General features: G+C 49.7%; 1 protein-coding gene across 4 annotated transcripts in view; it reads right to left on the minus strand.

Annotated features, from left to right (window-relative positions):
• Nucleotides 1-17384, minus strand: part of CSK (C-terminal Src kinase) — a 71329-nt gene that overhangs the window by 13416 nt on the left and 40529 nt on the right. For all 4 annotated transcript variants that reach the window (XM_033160008.1, XM_033160009.1, XM_033160007.1 and 1 more), the window contains exons 2-5: nt 11954-12031; nt 9746-9859; nt 6972-7084; nt 4717-4936 (exon numbers count right to left, since the gene is read on the minus strand). In XM_033160008.1, coding sequence (XP_033015899.1) covers nt 4717-4936; nt 6972-7084; nt 9746-9859; nt 11954-11968 — 462 coding nt within the window. In that variant the 5' untranslated portion in view covers nt 11969-12031. The remainder of the gene's footprint in view (nt 1-4716; nt 4937-6971; nt 7085-9745; nt 9860-11953; nt 12032-17384) is intronic.

The following is a 17384-nucleotide window of genomic DNA, read 5'->3' on the forward strand; positions in this document are numbered from 1 at the left end:
ACAGCTTTCCAGCAGCCACCACAGTCCCAAAGGGACAGCTCTGCAAGTTGCGTGCAGGAAAATCAGCAAGCAATAAAGTGGTACGTCTGGTTACGTACTTAATTCGTTCCAGAGATCCCTTCTGAACCTGAAACTGTTCTTAACCTGAAGCACCACTTTAGCTAATGGGGCCTCCCGCTGTGCCGCCAGAGCACGATTTCTGTTCTTATCCTGAAGCAAAGTTCTTAACCTGAAGCGTTATTTCTGGGTTAGCTGAGTATGTAACCTGAAGCGTATGTAACCCAAGGTACCACTGTATTGTGGCCAGATTTCTTGGGCTGTAAGTCTCTGAAGCAAACGTTGCCCTGGACGGCTTAGTCTTCCAGAGAGGCGTCACAAGGATTTTGGGGATAGGAAAAGCGGGGGGGGGGGGGGGAGGATTCAGAAAGATAAGGAAGAGGACAAAAACATGGAAGCTGGGCAAGGTGGGAAGGAGTTTGGGGTACAATCTCTGTCTTTGGAACTCCCGCCCTAGAGAAGCCAAACTGGCTCCCTCCTTGCTGTGCTTCTGACAGCAGCTGAATAATTCCTTGTTCCAACAGGCTTTTGGGAACTGACTGCTTTTTCCTGGAAAAGGCTGGTGTGGTGATGTTTTTGTTATAGTTATCTGAGTGTTTCAATACATCATATGATAAGAGTGTTTTAATTCTACTGTTTTTTCATGATTGGTGCCCCTGTTTTTAGCTGATTCTATTTTATCTGTAAACTGCCTTGAGTACATGTCTGGGGAATTGGTGGGATAAATAAATAATAATAATAATAATAATATTAGGGAAAAGATGGAGGTGCCGGCTCTCCTCCAGGTCCTCGAGGGCTGGGAGTTCTGAGGCCTGGCAGAATCCCTTTGAGACGGGGCTGAAGCTCAGCAGAGGAGCAATGCTTTATGTGCAGAGGGGGAGACAGGAGTTACTCTCCTCCAGCATTTCCACGGAGGGCTCGAGAAAGATGCCTTCTAGGTCTTTTTATTTATTAACATTTATACACCACTTGATTGTAAAACAAAACAAAACAAAACCCTCAGAGTTTTGCCAAAGGATAAAAAAAAGAAAATCGAGAAAAAATTGCAACAATATTTTTAAATATACAAAAGGTTAAAATACGAAAACAGATTAAAATTCACACCAGCATTTCTAAGCATCTGGGTGGGCTCATCTAAACAAGAATGTTTTCAGCAGGAGCCGAAAAAATTCCGGGGAAGGCACCTTCTTGATCTCAAGAGGCAGGGAGTTCCAGAGTCTGCGTACGGCTACACGAAACAACTGACTTTGTGCAAAGGCAGAGCAGGCATCACACGGCCTTGAGCTTCTTTTGTGTTTAGAGTGCTGATTCTACTGATATTCTGCTTTATTACGACTTACAATACTGTAGTTTTATTACTGGAAGTTGATGTTACTCGTACTTTACAATTACCCTAACTGTGGGCCCTGATAATAAAAATAATTAAGTCTATTCTATTTGAGTCTGAACGGAATATAGATATACAGCGGTACCTTGGTTTATGAACTTAATCCGTTCTGGAAGTCCGTTCTTAAACCAAATAAACAGAGGCACGCTTTCCCTAATGAGCCCTCCCGTCGCCGGTGCCCTTCCACCGTTCGGATTCCGTTCTTAGACCAAGACAGTAATTCCGGTTTTGCAGAGTTTGTAAATCAAATCGTTCTTAAACCGGACTGTTCTTAAACAGAGATACCACTTTATACCCCAGCCAGATGGGTGGCATAGTAATAATAATAATAATAATAATAATAATAATAATAATAATAATAATAATAATATTTGACGGTCTGTTGCACATGTAGCCTGGTTGCAGTGGCGGCATCACCCCACAAGGGGGGAGTAGGAGGTCGACTGTGGCTCCAGAGAGCTTGACTGTGGTCCACCGCCCTACATTCTGTGGGTTCTGCAGTATTATTACCCCAGGAGAGCAGCTTGTGGGGGGTGTCTCCCTCTGCGTTTCGCATGGGCTCACCTCCTGTTTGGAAGGAGGGTCCTTGACTCCTCTGCTTCTTCCCCCCCCATCCCTGTAATCACATGGTCTTCTCTCCACACACACACACACACACACACACACACACACACACACACCCCTGGCTGGGCCCCACACCTGCACTGCAAGTAGGGCACTTTCAGAATTGCTCAGAGCATCTTCCTGCCTCTGCAAGAAACAGGAAACCCTCCACAAGCCTGAGCTTCGCAGGCCGTGACCGCTGAACAGCCCTAGGTGGAGCGGGGGGGGGGGGGGTTTGCTGATCTGGCAATGCAAGGGTGGCAGCTCAGGGGCACATCACTCTTGATTTTCTTCTGCTTAACAAAATGTGCGTGCCACTTCCGAGTCAAGTGTTTTGCTTTGAACGCAGGTGGTCCTGCATCTGACTCCCGGCTGCATCTCTAGGTAGAGGCCACAGCAGGGGACCCTGAAGAGCTGCTGCTGCTGCTGCTGCTGCCAGCCAGTGTGGACAGCAGCAAGCTAGATGGCTCCACGGTCTGACTAGGCCCAAGGCAGCTTCGGTGCTTCTGAACGGCTGCAGCTCATGCAGAAGGTTCCCGGTTTACCCTTGGCGCAACCAGCTGGGGCTGGGAATGTCCCCCTGCCCAAACCCTGCAGAGTCATTGCTGCCAGTCAGTGTAGACAATACTGAGCTAGAGGGACCAAGGGTCTGGCTCAACGTAAGGGCAGCTCCTTACATCCCTATGGCCACCTGCCAAGGATTCCTTAGCTGGCCTCCTTGTATTGCAGAGGGCCGGACAATGACCCTGGGGGGTCCTTCCGAACCCTTCAACTCTCTGTTTCCAGGAAGGCCTGCCATCCCACCAGCCTGTAAAAAATTTCCTCCTCTTAAGGCAAAACCAGAGATAAGCCATATTCCTTGGTGCAACCAGGAAGAAGAATGTTTTGTCCCCACTGACACACACACAAACCCTGGGTGTGAGGGAGAGTCTGCCCTCTGTGGGCTTCCGATTCCCGGGGGTCCCAAGTCTAGGAGTGCCCCCCCACACCCCTCAGGCCAACATAAAACACACCACGAGTTAACAGGAAAGGAAATGCCGCCGGCACACGCAAATGAGCAGCTGAGGAGATTTGAAAGGGAGATTTCCTATCCAAATTTAGGCTCAGTTGCCAGGGAAGGAGCGCAAACCCAGGAAGCCACTAAGCATCACAGGGAGTCCTTGTGCCACCCCATGGAGTCTGGAAAAAAAAGCATCTGAAGTGGGCTGCTGCCCCACACGCTCACTCTCCTTAAGACAAGTGTGGGGAAGCAGCGCTGAGCAGTGGTTAGAGTGCCAGAATAAGACCAGGGAGGTAAATGTAAAGGGACCCCTGACAATTAGGTCCACTCGCGGACGACTCTGGGGTTGCGGCGCTCATCTCGCTTTACTGGCCGAGGGAGCCGGCGTACAGCTTCTGGGTCATGTGGCCAGCCTGACTAAGCCGCTTCTGGCGAACCAGAGCAGCGCACGGAAACGCCGTTCCCGCTGGAGCGGTACCTATACATTTCCGAGCACAATTCAAAGTCTTGGTGCTGACCTTTAAAGCCCTAAACGGCCTCGGTCCTGTATACCTGAAGGAGCATCTCCATCCCCATCGTTCTGCCCGGACACTGAGATCCAGCGCCGAGGGCCTTCTGTCGGTTCCCTCACTGCGAGAAGCAAAGCTACAGGGAACCAGGCAGGGCGCCTTCTCGGTAGTGGCGCCCGCCCTGTGGAATGCCCTCCCAGCAGAGGTCAAGGAGATAAACAACTACCTGACATTCAGAAAATACCTGAAGGCAGCCCTGGTTAGGGAAGTTTTTAATCTGTGATATTTTAATGTATTTTAATATTTGTTGGAAGCCGCCCAGAGTGGCTGGGGAGACCCAGCCAGATGGGCGGGGTACAAATAAATTATTATTATTATTATTATTATTATTATTATTATTATTATTATTATTATTTACTTTCACTTTTGACGTGCTTTTGAACTGCTAGGTGGGCAGGAGCTGGGACCGAACAACGGGAGCTCACCCCGTCGCGGGGATTCGAACCGCCGACCTTCTGATCGACAAGCCCTAGGCTCAGTGGTTTAACCCACAGCGCCACCCGCCTACCTGTGAGACCAGGGTTCAAATCCCCACTTGGCCATGAAGCTCACTGGGTGGGAACGTGGGGGTCAGCCACCGCCTCTCAGCCTAACCTACCTCACAGGGTGGTTGTGGGGAATGAATGAGGAAGAGGAGACCCATGGGCGCCACCTCGAGCTCCTCGGGGGGGGAAAGGTGGGGCAGAAACACAATAAATGATCATAATTTATGCTACCCGTGTTAGGAAGAGAGCAGAGAGAATTGTAGCAGATCCTTTACATCCCGGTCATCATCTGCTCGATTTACTTCCATCTGGACGTCGCTACAGGACTTCATATACAAAATCGGCCAGGCACAAGAATAGTTTTTTCCCTTGTGCCGTTAAATTGTTAAATTCATAGTTGTATCGCTTAAGGGGAGGTAAAATATGGGTGGGGTTTCTTTGCTTCTTTGTATTGTGAGAGAAACAGTGTCTGTATGTTTACATTGCAATGTAGCCGAAACAAATTCCAAGTATGTTGGAAAATGTACTTGGCCAATAATAAATTATTCCTATTCCTATTCCTATTCCTTGCCCGACTTGCCCCCGCTACTGCCGCCCCCCTTGCCGAAGCCTCACCTCCACCAGCTGCATCAGATTCTCAAAGTAGACCTCCTCGTCGATGCTGAGCTTGCTGGAGGAGTAGATGATGCGGTAGTGCTCCACCTTCCCCTCGCAGCTGACGCAGAGTGTGTAGTCCCCGGGGTAGTTGGTGCTCTCGCGCACCAGGAAGAGGCCCGTCTCCGGAGGGTAGAGGAGCCTCTCGGCCTGCTCCCGCGTGATCTTCCCATGGAACCAGCTGGGGGCAGGAAAGGAGGACAGAGTCGGGAGGGAAAGAGAGACGGAGAGAGAGGGAAGGAAGGAAGGAAGAGTGACCACGGCAGTCTCCACGAAGCCCACGTAACCACAGGACCCTAGCACTGTAGGTCTGGAAGGGACCCCAAGGGCCACCCAGTCTAACTCCCCCCCCCCCAACAACACAGGAATCATGGCTAGCCATTTTTCCAATACTTCCATGGAACAGCCCAGACATTTAAAGCCAGTTGATTTACCTGTACACGCAGGCCAGGTTTATTTGTTTGTTTATATTAATATCCCTGCTTCTCCAAGGAGCTCAAGGTGGTGTGCCTGGCTCTTCTCCCTGCTCCTCGTGGAATCCCCACAACAACCCTGCGAGGCAGCAACTGGCCCAAGCTTGCCCAGGTGAGCTTCGTGGCTGAGCGGGGGGGATTCGAACCCTGGTCTCTCTCCTGTCCTAGTCCTACACTCTAGCCACTGGCTCTCGGGGCTCAAAGCTCCCACCACTGTGCTAGCACAATTGGGAAGGTGCAATGCCTTCTTGTCTGTAATGCCCACACTGAAGGAAGGTAGGTTGTATCAGACAGCCTCCAACAACTAGGAATTGACCCCCAAGCTAATACATTGTTATATCTGTAACTACATCTGCATCTGTATAGTTCTATTTATTGGCCTGTTGATTCTACACACGTGCAGAGAGCCTTCACAGAGAAAGAAGCAGGTCTGTTGTGTGCCAGCACCCCTGGGAGTCTTCCTGTTCTCTGCCACGGATCAGGTCTTGCGCGTCATAAGAACATGTGAAGCACCTGCTGGATCAGGCCATTAGCTCACCTAGCCCTGCATCCTGTTCTCACAGAAGCCACCCAGAAGCCCATCAGGGGAATCCTGCAAGCAGGACCCGAGTGCGAAATCATTCTCCAAATGTTGTTCCCCATTGTCTGGTATTCAGGGATAGACTGTCCCTGGACATGGAGGCTCTGCTATCACAATAGGCCTTCACAAGAAGAGCCCTGCTGGATCAGGCCAAAGGCCCACCTAGTCCAGCATCTCGTTCTCACAGCGGCCACACAGATGCCCCAAGGACCCGGTCTCAGGCCTCTCTGAAGAATACGCTGTTCTGCTAATTTAAATCCTGGAAAACGGCAGCCTTTCCCTTATTGCAGAATATACTGATCTGTGGACCACCTCAAGGGTACCCATGGCTTGCACAACTCAACCTCAAGGGCTGCTTCCCCCACGCCATGGCACTTCTCCTGCAAGCACAGACCACTAGTCCATCTAGCGCAGTATCTCCTGCACTGACTGGCAGCGACTCTGCAGAGTTTCAGGCAGGATTCTCCCCCAGCCCCACCTGGAGAGGTTGCTGAGGACTGAACCCGGCATCCCTTCCTCCATGAGCTATGGGGAGCATGGGCAAAAGAGGTAGAAAGTGTGGGGGTGCTTACTGGGGAGAGCTAAGGGCCGTGGCGGCGTCACAGGCTGAGACAGAGACTATACTAGGTATATCTGCATTCAGATGCCCACTCAAGTCATGCTGCCCTCTGGGTGGGCTCTAGGCTTTTCTCGGCACAGCCTAACTTGCAAAGCAGCTGTGAGGAAAATAGGGAGGGGGGAGGCATTTGCATGCACTGAATGGGTGCTGGCTGGCACACCCTTCCCCCAAGGCCCTTGTGTTAATCTAGGCCAGGCCAACTCCAACCGTGTGCCCTCCAGGCACTGCTGGACTACCGCTCCCGTGATGCCTGTCTACTGGCCACGCTGGCTGGAGCGGATGGGAACTGGAGTCCAACAACATCTGGAAGGCCAGATGCCCCAATCTAGAAACCCTCCCCCCCAAAAAAATAGTCTGGTGCTCTCAAGATGATGCCAGATTACAACTCCCATGACGCTGATGGGACTGATGGGAGCTGCGATTCCACAACACCTGGAGGGCACAGGGTTGGGAAAGGGTGATTCAGAACGCCTGCCCATGCCCTCCTCCCAGAGCTGTGCGCAAAGCTCAGCTATGCAGGGGTCTCCCGTCTGCCCAGACTCACGGCATCAGGCTGAGCTTGGTTCCGGCTTTCACCCCTTCCCGCTTCTGCACGTAGTTGGCCGGGATGATCCCCTCGCGGCCCACTTTGTTCTTCGCTTTGTACCAGTTGGGATCCTGGCAAGGGAAAGCAATTGTGAGCGTAGAATCGTGGGGTTGGAAGGGACCCCCAAGGGCCATCTAGACCAACCCCCTGCAAAGCAGCAGTCGCAGCAACCTTCCAACACCCCCAAAGGTGGACTCCTCTATCGTCTCCTCAGGAGGATGCACACAATGAATACATCCAGTGCTTTTCTTCTAGGAAAAAAAGGTGCTGGTACTGTGTATCCTTGAGTACCTCCAGAAAAAAGCACTGAATATATCTATGTGCTGTTCTTCACTTATACATAACACAATTAAAACCATATAAAAACCTAAGACCAGAAATCAGTGCTGTTTTTGTGGAACCCCCCTTTTGTGCTGCACTTGTGGAAAACGCACAGTATATAAACATACAGAATCTCTTTCCTCCATCATGGGCTATAATGGATGATTTACAGCCTCGGCTTCCGCCTCTGATGGGGTTCATGCCCGCTCTGTGTCCTTTCGAAATTCAAAGCCACCAGGCAGCTCGACACCCTGCCAATGTTTTTAGCCTCTTTTCACAAATACGGTGGCTCAGTCTGCAAATCCTCTCCCTGGGACTTGACCAAGTGGCTTACTCTTGAAGAACTTTAAATAACGCTCACATCAATTAAAACATTATTGCTTTTCCCTGTCCCTTTTCAGGTCGCTAGGGAGGGAAGGAAAGATCACAGCCACAGAAGGAAATGCCTGGATCTTGCTGATAGTGCCACATTAGCATCATGCGAAGAGCTCTCCTGGAGCCGAACAAATACCTGCATCTCGTCCAGGATCTGGCTGTGACAGGGTCCAACCAGACACGTATGAGAAGCCCAACAAGCAAGATATGAGGGCAGCAATGCTCTCCACCTGTGATCCCCAGGCACTGGCACTCAGAAACACATTGCCTCCGACACTGGAAGCAATTACACTGCCCATGAGTAGGGAGGGGCGATATCAGTTTTTCAACAACGTGATGTGTCACCGGCCAAACACCGTGATATAGTGATACATTGCAAGGTTGAAAAGTGGAGGGAGGAATAAGCTGCATTGGGCCTGGGGCACACCAGGCGCTAGCGTGCTGAGGGAAGAACAGCGCCACATTGGCCACAGAATTGGCCACAGCGCCCTGCGACTCCTTCCTCCCTCGGTTTGAGGACCAGAGCACAATGAATCGGGAGGAGCAGCAGTTTCACCTGCGATATACTGCCAGGTAAAGGCTCCATCGTGCTCTGGACCTCAAACCAGTCCTGGGTGGATGCATTGATGCAACGCCCAAACCTATGTTTTATTGCTTTGTTGTTGTTCAGTCGTTCAGTCGTGTCCGACTCTTCGTGACCCCATGGACCAGAGCACGCCAGGCACGCCTATCCTTCACTGCCTCTCGAAGTTCGGCCAAACTCATGCCAGTCGCTTCGAGAACACTGTCCAACCATCTCGTCCTCTGTCGTCTCCTTCTCCTTGTGCCCGCCATCTTTCCCAACATCAGGGTCTTTTCTAGGGAGTCTTCTCTTCTCATGAGGTGGCCAAAGTACTGGAGCCTCAACTTCAGGATCCGCCCTTCCAGTGAGCTCTCAGGGCTGATTTCCTTCAGAATGGATAGGTTTGATCTTCTTGCAGTCCATGGGACTGTCAAGAGTCCCTCCAGCACCATAATTCAAAAGCATCAATTCTTTGGCGATCAGTCTTCTTTATAGTCCAGCTCTCACTTCCATACATTACTACTGGGAAAACCATAGCTTTAACTATACGGACCTTTGTCGGCAAGGTGATGTCTCTGCTTTTTAAGATGCTGTCTAGGTTTGTCATTGCTTTCCTCCCAAGAAGCAGGCGTCTTCTAATTTCGTGACTGCTGTCACCATCTGCAGTGATCATGGAGCCCAAGAAAGTAAAATCTCTCACTGCCTCCATTTCTTCCCCTTCTATGTGCCAGGAGGTGATGGGATCAGTGGCCATGATCTTAGTTTTTTTGATGTTGAGCTTCAGACCATATTTTGTGCTCTCCTCTTTCACCCTCATTAAAAGGTTCTTTAATTCCTCCTCAGTTTCTGCCATCAAGGTTGTGTCATCAGCATATCTGAGGTTGTTGATGTTTTATTGCTAGTGGGGAGCCAAACACTGCACTCGGTCAGACTTTCCATTTGGGCTCTCCTCTGCCCCATCCTTAGAAGGGGCCCATCCAGTCCAGAATTCTGTTGCCACGGTGGCCAAGCAGATGCCCCAAGGGGGAGCCCACAAGCAGGACCCTAGAGCAGAGGTCAGCAAACCTTTTCAGCAGGGGGCTGGTCCACCGCCCCTCAGACCTTGTGGGGGGGTCGGACTATATTTTGGGGAAAAAATATATGAACGAATTCCTATGCCCCACAAATAACCCAGAGATGCATTTTAAATAAAAGGACACATTCTACTCATGTAAAAACACGTTGATTCCCGGACTGTCCGTGGGCCGGATTTAGAAGGTGATTGGGCTGCATCTTGCCCCCAGGCCTTAGTTTGGGGACCCCTGCCCTAGAGCAACAGCAACTCCCCCCCCCCGTGATTCCCAGCAACCCATTTTCAGAGGTATACTGCCTCCAGTAAAGGAACTAGTCAGCTTTGCTGATGGGCGAGAAAAATGAGCACCCCCCACTCCCCCAACTTCTGATTTCTCCCTGGTACCCAAGATGGGTGGGTTACCTTGGTGACAGAGATAATGGTGAGGACATCCCCTTTGCTGAACGGGAGGTCTTGATCCGCCGTGCCGTGGAAGTTGTACTTAGCAATACATTCCGTACCAGATGGCCAGACGGCCTGTGGGAGAGAAGAGGGACTCAACAGGGTCTTGGCACCTCACAGAACCACAGAATCATAGAGCTGGAAGGAGGGACCCCGAGGGTCATCTAGTCCAACCCCTGCAATGCAGGAATATCAACGAAAGCACCCCAGAGAAGTCCTAACTTAGCGATCCCTCCTCACAGGGATTTCTGGGAATTGTAGTTCCGAGAAAGGGAAGAGGGGTCTTGGCACCCCTGACAAACTACTGGTCCCATAATTATCTGAATGCCTTTGACTATTTAAAGTGGTATCATGGTGGTTTAAATGCATGGTGTGAATTTGGCCTTTGTGATTATGTACAATTGTTTCCAAGAAACAAATTTGATTGACAGACACTGGTCGTCTAATTCTCTTTTGGAGGGCCGAGGGGGGGAAACTAAGAGACCTGGGAATTAGGAGAAGAGGAGGACTTCAGAGCACAGCTATAACCTGGTAAAAGAAATCCGAGTCTATTAAAATCAAATGAGTTTTGATTGTCTTTTTTTCTGAAATATAGCTGCAAAAGGATTGAAAGGATAGTTTTGAATGAAAAACTTGCTTTTTTTTAAAAGGGGAAAAAATACCAGGATGGAGATCCAGGGGCCTCCTAGATACTGCCAAACTACAACTCCCTGCACCTCTGACTGCTGGGCTTTGGACCAACTGAAATGTGTCCTTGAACTTTGACAACGACCCCATCTCATCCACCCAAAGCAGCATCATACCAGCCTCTGGAAGGCTGCCCACAAAGGAGAAATGTCGCACACCCCTCCCCACCAATCCATCTAATTAAATGTTGCAGCCCAGATTCACGTTAGGGGTGGCAGAGAGGGCAGGGGAGTTGCACCTTTGGGCTCTTCCACATGCCACGTTCAATAAGTCACATACCCAGCTCTCAAAAACGATGCATCTGCAAAAGCTGCAGACTTCTGTAGATTCAGGATGTTGTGCAAAATTCAGAACCTCTCAACCAGAGAAGGCGGGGGGAAGAGTGCATGTGCTCCCACCTTTGCACAGCACTGAAACCAAGAGGTGCACACACCCTCCCCAAGTTCTCTAGCAGAGCAAACCAGCGTCTGGGTGCTTCCCAAAATTCTGCTTATTACAAATCCACCCAACGGTTTGATTCCTTACTTATAGGGGTGCTAGCAAATCTCATACCATTTGCTCTGCTGAGTGCCTGGGAAGCTCTACTAAGAAACTGTTATTTGAGATCAAGAAAACCACACACATCCACAGGGCTTGGAGACTTTTTTTTTTAATGAGCTTTCTGGGTGGGGAGGAGAGATCCCTCGCTGGTGTATTGTGACACCCCAGTAATTGTTGCAGGGATGGATCACCAGCCCACCTGCTTTTGTACTTTGAAATCTTGCCTGTCTCTTGCCTCTGCCCCCCCCACTATTCACTTGCCCCAATACAGCCCCCACGTAAAAGATGTGGGGGACTCTTAACCACCAGGAAGCTGCCTTGTTTCGTCAGAGCATTGGTGAAACTGGTCCAGTGCTGCAGACTTTGACCGGCAGCAGCTGCCCAGAGTCTCAAGCAGAGAACATCTCCCCATCCCTTATGACCTGACCCCTTAACCAGAGATGCTGCTTTAGGGTGGGGCCCCAGACCTCGTGCTCAGTGTGATTTTTAAACACACAGCCAAAGCTACTGCTACTCATTGAAATTAATGAATGTGGCTACCTCCAGTTCATTCATGTCAATGGGCCTGCTCTGAGTAGGACTAGCATTCGCTATAACTCATTGTAACCTGTTCTGGGAGACTTCTAACAGCAATAATTGTACCGAGGGCCTTCTCGGTAGTGGCGCCCGCCCTGTGGAACGCCCTCCCATCACAGGTCAGGGAAATAAACAACTACCTGACATTCAGAAAAAACCTGAAGGCAGCCATTTTTAGGGAAGTTTTTAATGTTTGATATTTTTGTATTTGATTTCTGTTGGAAGCCGCCCAGAGTGGCTGGGGAAATCCAGCCAGATGGGCGGGGTACAAATAATAAATATTATTATTATTATTAATAACAGAACAACAACTCCTCAAATCGACGAGTCAATGATTCTATATGGAGAGCCCTTTCCCCGCCTTACCTGCATTCCTGACATTTTCTCGGGGGGTTCTGGGGACTGGATCTCACAAGAAGGACACGTCACTTGGTACCATGAGACCTGGGCAAGAAAGAAGAAACCTGAAGTCACGCTCCATGTCCTGTGACCAGAGGGCATTCATGCGCACAGACAAACACCACCACCTTCTCCCACAAAGGAGAATGAGAGGAGAGAGACCCATGAGCTTGGAAACCAGGACAGCTCTTCCCCCCCTACAGTCTCATTCTCTCATTCGTTATCATCTTTCTCTCTCCACATACTAAAAACATTTGTGACATCCAAACAGCAGTGGTTTGAAACAATGCAGAACATCACACATAAAAAAGCAGCGCTCAACACGAAACAAGTTTTCAGGGTTGGTTTTAAAGCCAGGGAAGTAAAATTCCTATGTACCCCCCTAGGAAAGCAAATTCCACAGGTATGGAGCCACCATCAAAAAGGCCCTGTCTCCTGTGCCTGCCAGTGTGATGGATCTCGACAGCCATTCTTAAAGCCCAGGGCAGGTTCAGGTGCGTTTAAAGTCATTCAAATAACCTGGTTCCAAAAAGTCTAGTGCTTTAAAAAGTCATTATCAGCACCTGAAATAGGGTGTAGCATCTTATCATTTGTGGTTGTGAAATAGAAATCTCCTGACTGTGTGTGTGTGAGAGAGAGAGAGAGAGACAGAGACATCCGGACTTTAAATCCCTTCTCAAGCAAAATCAAGCCACACCCCTCACCAGAACTAAGAAGAGCTGCCTGGATCCGGCCAGTGGCCCATCGAGTCCAACATCCTCTTCTCACAGCGGCCGGCCAGGTGCCCCAAAGAGAAGAGGTCTGGATCCGAGCACAAGAGCAACTCTCCCATCTTGCCCTTTCCAGCAACTGGAATTCAGGAGAATTGCAGTGAAGGTACAGCATCGCCATCGTGTCACGGACCTCACTCTCCCCTTGAATATTTATCAATCACTGAAAACAATTGATGCTACATGAGCAATGAAGCTCTGTAACACTGAAACCAGCAATATCACATCACATCATATCATTTATGGTATGAGGAAGGTTGCACCATTAAAGACAATTTTAAAAACTTTAAAACTAAATAGCTGTCGCTGCTGCAGGACACATAAAAATATAACACTCTTTTCCCAGCTGAACAGCCAGCCCCCCAACCCAAGCAGGATGAAGCTACAGGCCCTCTTCAGTGCAAGCAGCTGCCCCATTTTGGCTCTTTCCTTCAGCCATTCCTCACACCCCACGGAGCAAACTCCCACAGGGTAGACCCGAGACCTGCCATTTACTTAAGAGAGAAAGACAAAACCCCCAAATCTTTCATGGTTTCTTCCTCCCTGTCTCTATACAGTTAGTTCCACAGCAGCCAGAGAGGTTTGGCAGATGACCATCTTCAGAAAATGCCGAGGATCCATTAGAACACCACTGATTGTGAGGGGGGGTAGCTTGTCAAGAATATTGAGCAAGGGGAGAGTACTGTTGGGGGGGGCATCTCTAAGGAGGTGTGAATTATCAGTCTGCAAAAAGGGGCGAGGACCCGCAAACCCATCTGTCAGGGAAAGAGGGACTACTCGGGAGGAGCAGGGGGAGAGAGAGAGAGGAGCAAGCTAGAGCTGGGAGAGAAGATAGCGGTTCCTCCAGGGAAGGGGGGGTCGCTGGGTTATAGAGAACAGCCACCCATAATCTCTACAGATTCATCCTCCTCCTCCAGCCCCGTCAGGAAATGTCTCCGGAAGAGAGGGAGATGCCAGGCTTGGGGATGACAGAACAGAGACCCAGCACCGTCAGTCACAGACAGGAAGATGAGCCGAGGGGGGGGGGGTAGGAGGAGACGCAGACGTCATTTTAGGGTGCCGAGCCGTTGGTTGTGTTGGCGGGGGCGCGAAAGCCCGCCACTCCGAGAAACTGAAACTGACTGAGCAGTCATGGCTGCAGAGACTCTGTAATTCCATTATGGGCAATAAATAGTTTTAGCTTACCTAAAGGCTTCTCGTTACTCATGAGCAACATCCAAGGGAAGGAGTAAACCCCTGACACCATCTTTTGCTCCAAAAGCAAGGGAACCAAGAAGCTCCGGACCTTCAAAGGTGGCTGAGCTCCTCTCAACCTCAGCCAGCACAGCCAGTGGCCAGGGAGGATGGGGAAACTGGAATTCACCCGCCCCTGGAGGGCTACAGGGTGCCCACCTCTGCTTTGAAGTGCGAGGCTGGGTTTGCACAAATGGCCCCACATACCTTGAGAGCCACCTTTCCTTTTCTTCTCGCCCCCCCACCCCCTCCTCCAGAGGGAGGGAAAAGGACCTTCAGAAATGTCCCTGAACTTGAAATCCAGTTTAAGGGTCTGGACCTGTACTCTCCTCCTCAGCTAAAGGAGCCTCCTCCTTATTTTTTAAGTGATGCATTCAAGTGAAAGTGCAGAAAACCCACAAGTGCCCGGCACAGTCTTCTAGTAGAAATGTCACCTTTAAGTGTGAAAAAAATTGAGTTGCTCTCCCATTCTGTATCCTAACCCAAAGTCACAGAATCCCTAAATATTCTGGAAGCTGCAGCTGCCCAGCTTGATGCAATTTTGTTATCCAAGTTGCTCACAGCACTTGAAATGATACAAGCTGATGGGCTTTTAAAAAATTTATGCATTGCTCCATCATCACTTTCACACTCTGAGCATTTCCCCCTTTCAGTTGTCTAAAGTGGGGGGGGGGGGAGAAACCTCCACAGAGTTGCTGCAGGAGAGCTTCCCCCCATCCACTAGCCTTGCTGGCTGGGGCCAGCAGGAGTTGGGAGTCAGCCACATTTGGGTAAAAATAAGGTGCTTTTCTTAAAAAAAAAATACAAAAACATAAACCCTTCCTTTCTTCAAAGTTTTGATTTTTTTGCCTCCCACACAAAATTGAAGCAATTTCCACCTTCCAGCTGAAATCAGTTTCAAGTGAAAGCTTTGCAATAGCTCTATTCTTTTCTAAAATGTGTGTCGTCCTCTTTCCTTTGCAAGGATGTGCTTCCATGATTGTAAAGCACCACGACTGCAGCATGCTATTAAAAACACAGAAAAACATACACTGTCTGACAGCAAAAAAAAGGCTATTTATGCCCCAGTCATTCTAAGCTGCTTCCAACATAGTATAAAAGCACAACTGTACACCAAGCATTGAAAACTTGGAATCATAGAATCATAGAGTTGGAAGAGACCACAAGGGCCATCCAGTCCAACCCCCTGCCAAGCAGGAAGCACCATCAAAGCATTCCTGACAGATGGCTGTCAAGCCTCCGCTTAAAGACCTCCAAAGAAGGAGACTCCACCACACTCCTTGGTAGCAAATTCCACTGCTGAACAGCTCTCACTGTCAGGAAGTTCTTCCTAATGTTTAGGTGGAATCTTCTTTCTTGTAGTTTGAATCCATTACTCCGTGTCCGCTTCTCTGGAGCAGCAGAAAACAACCTTTCTCCCTCCTCTAGATGACATCCTTTTATATATTTGAACATGGCTATCATATCACCCCTTAACCTTCTCTTCTCCAGGCTAAACATACCCAGCTCCCTAAGCCGTTCCTCATAAGGCATTGTTTCCAGGCATTTGACCATTTTGGTTGCCCTCTTCTGGACACGTTCCAGCTTGTCAGTATCCTTCTTGAACTGTGGTGCCCAGAACTGGACACAGTACTCCAGGTGAGGTCTGACCAGAGCAGAATATAGTGGTACTATTACTTCCCTTGATCTAGACGCTATACTCCTATTGATGCAGCCCAGAATTGCATTGGCTTTTTTAGCTGCTGCATCACACTGTTGACTCATGTCAAGTTTGTGGTGTACCAAGACTCCTAGATCCTTGATGGACACAGCTCAAATATGAAGTCCATCACATCTATCAAAATAAAAAAATGTGCTCATCATATTTATTAGTAAAATTCAGACCCTGGTGGGCTTCCATTGCAAAGTATTCCCCCAGTTGCTGAGCACCCTTACAGCGCACCTGCGGCAGGAGCTCCTACAAGTCCTTCGCACATTCCTCACAGGTGAGCGTTTTCAGGGGCAAACCCTTTTGCTTTAAGATGCAATTGCAAATAACGATTACAACTTCCCTCAGCTCTGACCACTGGCCATGCTGGCTGCAGCTGATGGGGCCTGGAATTCAAAACAGTCCGAATAAGATGCTCAAGAGACGCTCAAAAGCAGTTACTCATTTTCCCCTGTATCTTTGCTGCGTTTTGCCTAAGCCTGAGGTGCTTACTCAGTTAATCAGTTAGATTTTTAATCAACTAAAACGGTAGCCCCTTTCATCTGCCACCCCCCAAAAGGTGACAAGTCACCGAATCATAGAACTGTAGAGTTGGAAGGGACCCCAAGGGTCATCTCATCTTGGCTGTGAGTCCTGGAAGACCTGCTCCCTGCCTTGCAGGCCCTTGGTGGTCTGATAAATTATGGTGCTCCCTCTGCAATGCTCAACCTTGGCCTCTTTTATCCTGCTGAATCTAGAAGTCAGCTTGCCTTTCCCCTCTTGCTCCACAGCTGCATGTGAGAAATCTCTCCCGCTCCACCCCGGGCCACACACCTGTTTGTCGCAGCGCCTGCTATATTTAGGACCGTGCTGTTCCACTCTCCAAGGGAAGCCCCCCCTCAAGACCAGCAGCTGTTATTCATAGCAGCCAGCGCTCCAATGCATCTGCTTTGACAGGTGTGTGGCGGCACATTTGCCCACCAGGGCTGAAGACGGTGCCCAGAGGCTGGCTGGCAAGGATGCCTGCAAGGAAGGAGCAGCAGCCCTCGGTAGGACAAGGCAAGCTGCAAGATGTCCAGAGGGAGCTTCTCAGCTGCTCAACTACATCAGCAACTAGGACCCAGGATGCCTTTCTGACTGTTCGCCACCTGCCAGACTGGGCTTCGCAAGTATGCACCAATGCAGGCTGGCAAGAGGGACCTCATGGACCATCCATCGAGTCACACTGCCTGCCAGCAGGAAGAAGCCTAAGCTATTAACCTTAGTTTTATGCTGGTTTCTATAGACCTGGCCAGTGGCATGCCAATGTAAAGCAACTGCTGGATCCGGCCAGTGGCCCACCCAGTCCAGTCCAGCATCCTGTTTTCACAGTGGCCAACCAGATGCTTCTATGGGAAGCCTGCATGCAGGGCCGTCAGAGTAACAGCACTCTGTCCCTTTGTGATACCTAGCAGCTCGTATCCAGAAGCACTTACTGCCTCTGACAGTGGAGGTGGAACATAACCATCACGGTTAGCGGTCACCGAAAGCCACAAACTCCACTCAACCGCTCCATCTATTGCTGATGTTCAGGTTGCATGTGCTCAGTGGGAAATCCTCACTTAAGAAGAGAAGAAGAGTTTGGATTTGATATCCCGCTTTTCACTACCCGAAGGAGTCTCAAAGCGGCTAACATTTTCCTTTCCCTTCCTCCCCCACAACAAACACT

The sequence above is a fragment of the Lacerta agilis genome, chromosome 9 (assembly GCF_009819535.1).
Source record: "Lacerta agilis isolate rLacAgi1 chromosome 9, rLacAgi1.pri, whole genome shotgun sequence".
Classification (NCBI taxonomy): Eukaryota; Metazoa; Chordata; class Lepidosauria; order Squamata; family Lacertidae; genus Lacerta; species Lacerta agilis.